Genomic DNA, 2598 nt, shown 5'->3' with positions numbered 1-2598 from the left:
AGTTGCATTACACTAAACATTTAAATTATATGAATAATAAATAACTATTATTTTACCTTCTGTCGATCCGAAATAAAAGTCCATCCATGACGAGTAGGGCCAAGATCTGTAACAAGTGCCTCTATAAACCATGTCCAGCTGTCTTTTGTCTCAGCCTCAACAACAGCAATTGCAATAGAGTACATGTTGTTGTTGACATCTCTGCCCACAGCAGCCATCATCTGCCCCTTATACGTACCCTTTAAAAAAACATGCATCAAGACCTACTACAAGCCTACACCCTTCCACAAAACTATTCTTCATAGCTGCCAATGAAAAATAAAGCCTTTGAAATCTACATAGCACCTGAGGCATTGGTCTCTCAACCATCAATATCAAACAACTGCCCACATTAGTGCTCCTAACCGTTCCAACACAAGGCAAAACAAATATACAATAAAACACTTCTGGACTATCTACTAGAAATAAGTTCCAATTAGTCTTAACAAACATATAGTTTGATCTAACTATATACAAAACAATAAACAATAGATGTATATAAAACTTAACAAACAGCGATGATAAACGACGTGTGGCGCCCAACTCAACATAGTCATCCCCCAACTCTTAATTTGCATTACCTGCAAATGAGTTGTGAACCAATAATAATCAATACAAAAATTCAAAATTAGTCTATACAGCGATACAAATATACGTTAGTTCTAAAATGGATCGCTGTAACTAGGGGTTTCTAGCAGTTAACAATTGTTACAAAAACAACAAAAAATATATCATTACCTCTGTGGGGCACAGATCCAGACGTCGACCCGAACATGACCTCGATATGGCGAAAACAGGCCTCAATCATAGCATCTTTCTCTACTATTTGGGCTTTTTGTTCTTCAATCTGCCTCGCCATCTCATCCATTGCACGTCTTTGTTCTGTCCGCTCTTCTTCCATTACACGTCTTTATTGTGCTCATTCCTCTTCAAGTTCTCTAATTCTATCCGTCATCTGTGAGAACGAGGAGCTAAAAAAATTTTGAGACTGTGTCTAGGATGGTGTATAGTATGAGTATATGTTGCCCCGCACAGGCAGCACATTCGGACCCACTTGGTGGACCCTGCCAGCATACTCAAGCTTATTTCCGTGCGCTTGAGCATATGCGTCATCAGGTGTCCACCGTACCGTCCCTTCTATCACGGTCTTAGTATTTGCCGGGTCAGTGGGCATTAATTTCTTCATCCTCTCCTGTACATTAAAAAACAAGTTAGTATCTCGTATAAGAAAAATTAATCATAAATAATTTATCAAAATATATATGCTTAAGTACTTACGCATCTCTCCCTGACCACTTCATTTGGATAGCCACCACCCTTCTTCGTGTGAGTCGAGATGTAACTTTGCGCTCGAGTTGGAGTAGTGCCCAAGGATAAGGTCTGCATAGAAAAAAAAAATTAGGAAAAACATAAACCTAAACAACCGATTATATATATATATACCTTTTGATGTGTCGCCCTAGCGAAGTTCATCGACCCGATGCAGTAAGGTGTGTTGTTTTTTGCTCGCAATGTCTTCATCTTGGCAGCAAACTCCTACATGTATACCACTCTTAAAATGTCAAGCCTAACACAATTACAATTAATGAAACTAAACAATTACAATTAATTCCACAACACTCCGAACCTACCTGATTCTTCGGGTCGCACCATCTCGCCAACAAGACATTCAAGTCTTCGGTGTTGTATTCCCTAACGGCAGCCTCACCCATTCTCGACTTCACTGCATTTGGAGTATTGCCCAGCATGATTTTTAACGTGCGTTTTACAGAGTGTCTCCAACTCTTTAGCTTCACGCCCATGTTTCTGAACGCATCCCTTTTAATCACCTCAAGATCATACTCAAGCAGCATGTAGAACTCAGTCTGCATAAGTTGAAAAAATTATGCGTATAATTTCACACATTAACAACGTTTAAAATATTGAAATACACGTGCGAAAATAAGAGAAAGAATTTAACCATACCATCAAGGCGTCCCATACATCTTCCTTCGCACGGGGAGGTACATCCGCCCATTCATCGCGTAGCCTAACATAATTTTCGACCCTTATGATGTTGCCAGTCGACCTTCTGAATTTCATCTCGCTAAATCCTACGGGCTGCCACGCCTTATTGTACTCGCACACGACCTTTTGCCCGGGGGGGACCTCTCACGTCTTGTTCGATGGTGGGATGTTCACCACCTGAAATTGGGTGCCCCCGTCTCGCCCGATGCTTAACATATTAATAATTGCAAATGTTAATTATTTGAAATTCAATAGTAACAGCATAAATTTTATACGTATTCAATATGGGTATTTTAAGCATATATACTTACTTATTGTCTGGAGCTGGCGAATGCCCAACACTTCTGGAGGATCATCGGGTTCCGAGTCACCTGAGCCATCATCCACGTGCTCTTCATAGTATTATGTCTCGCTGTCATCCAGCTCCGATGGCTCACTGTATGGGATACTTGAGTTCAGGCGGGAACAATCGCTCTACCTCGCCATGTGCACATATCCCCATCTCGCTCATGGTAGGCAGCGGAGTACCAAGATCATATGAGGGCTCCGTGT

The 2598-nt window shown here is 41.0% G+C and overlaps 1 protein-coding gene across 1 annotated transcript; it reads right to left on the bottom strand.

Moving 5' to 3' along the window:
- Window positions 1–1033: 1033 nt before the first annotated feature.
- Window positions 1034–2121, bottom strand: LOC148584367 (uncharacterized). Its single transcript, XM_088518415.1, has 5 exons — window positions 2005–2121; window positions 1671–1904; window positions 1483–1575; window positions 1318–1419; window positions 1034–1231 (listed from the first exon to the last, which is right to left on the bottom strand). Exons 1-5 carry the CDS (start codon window positions 2119–2121, stop codon window positions 1034–1036), a joined length of 744 nt encoding a protein of 247 aa, XP_088374541.1.
- Window positions 2122–2598: the final 477 nt, after the last annotated feature.

Source organism: Corylus avellana, chromosome 7 (genome assembly GCF_965113065.1).
Source record: "Corylus avellana chromosome 7, dhCorAvel1.hap1.2, whole genome shotgun sequence".
Classification (NCBI taxonomy): Eukaryota; Viridiplantae; Streptophyta; class Magnoliopsida; order Fagales; family Betulaceae; genus Corylus; species Corylus avellana.
The sequence above is the reverse complement of the archived record's forward strand: the minus strand, read 5'-3'. Positions and strand labels throughout refer to the sequence as shown.

Bases quoted from the DNA above. Each gene is read 5' to 3' on its own strand.
- LOC148584367 (XM_088518415.1), bottom strand. From the start codon at position 2,121: ATGAAATTCAGAAGGTCGACTGGCAACATCATAAGGGTCGAAAATTAT. The intron at 1,420-1,482 runs GTATATATATAT...TTTTCTATGCAG, and splicing joins CTAGGGCGACACATCAAAAG to ACCTTATCCTTGGGCACTAC. The intron at 1,232-1,317 runs GTAAGTACTTAA...TTTAATGTACAG, and splicing joins AAGTGGTCAGGGAGAGATGC to GAGAGGATGAAGAAATTAAT.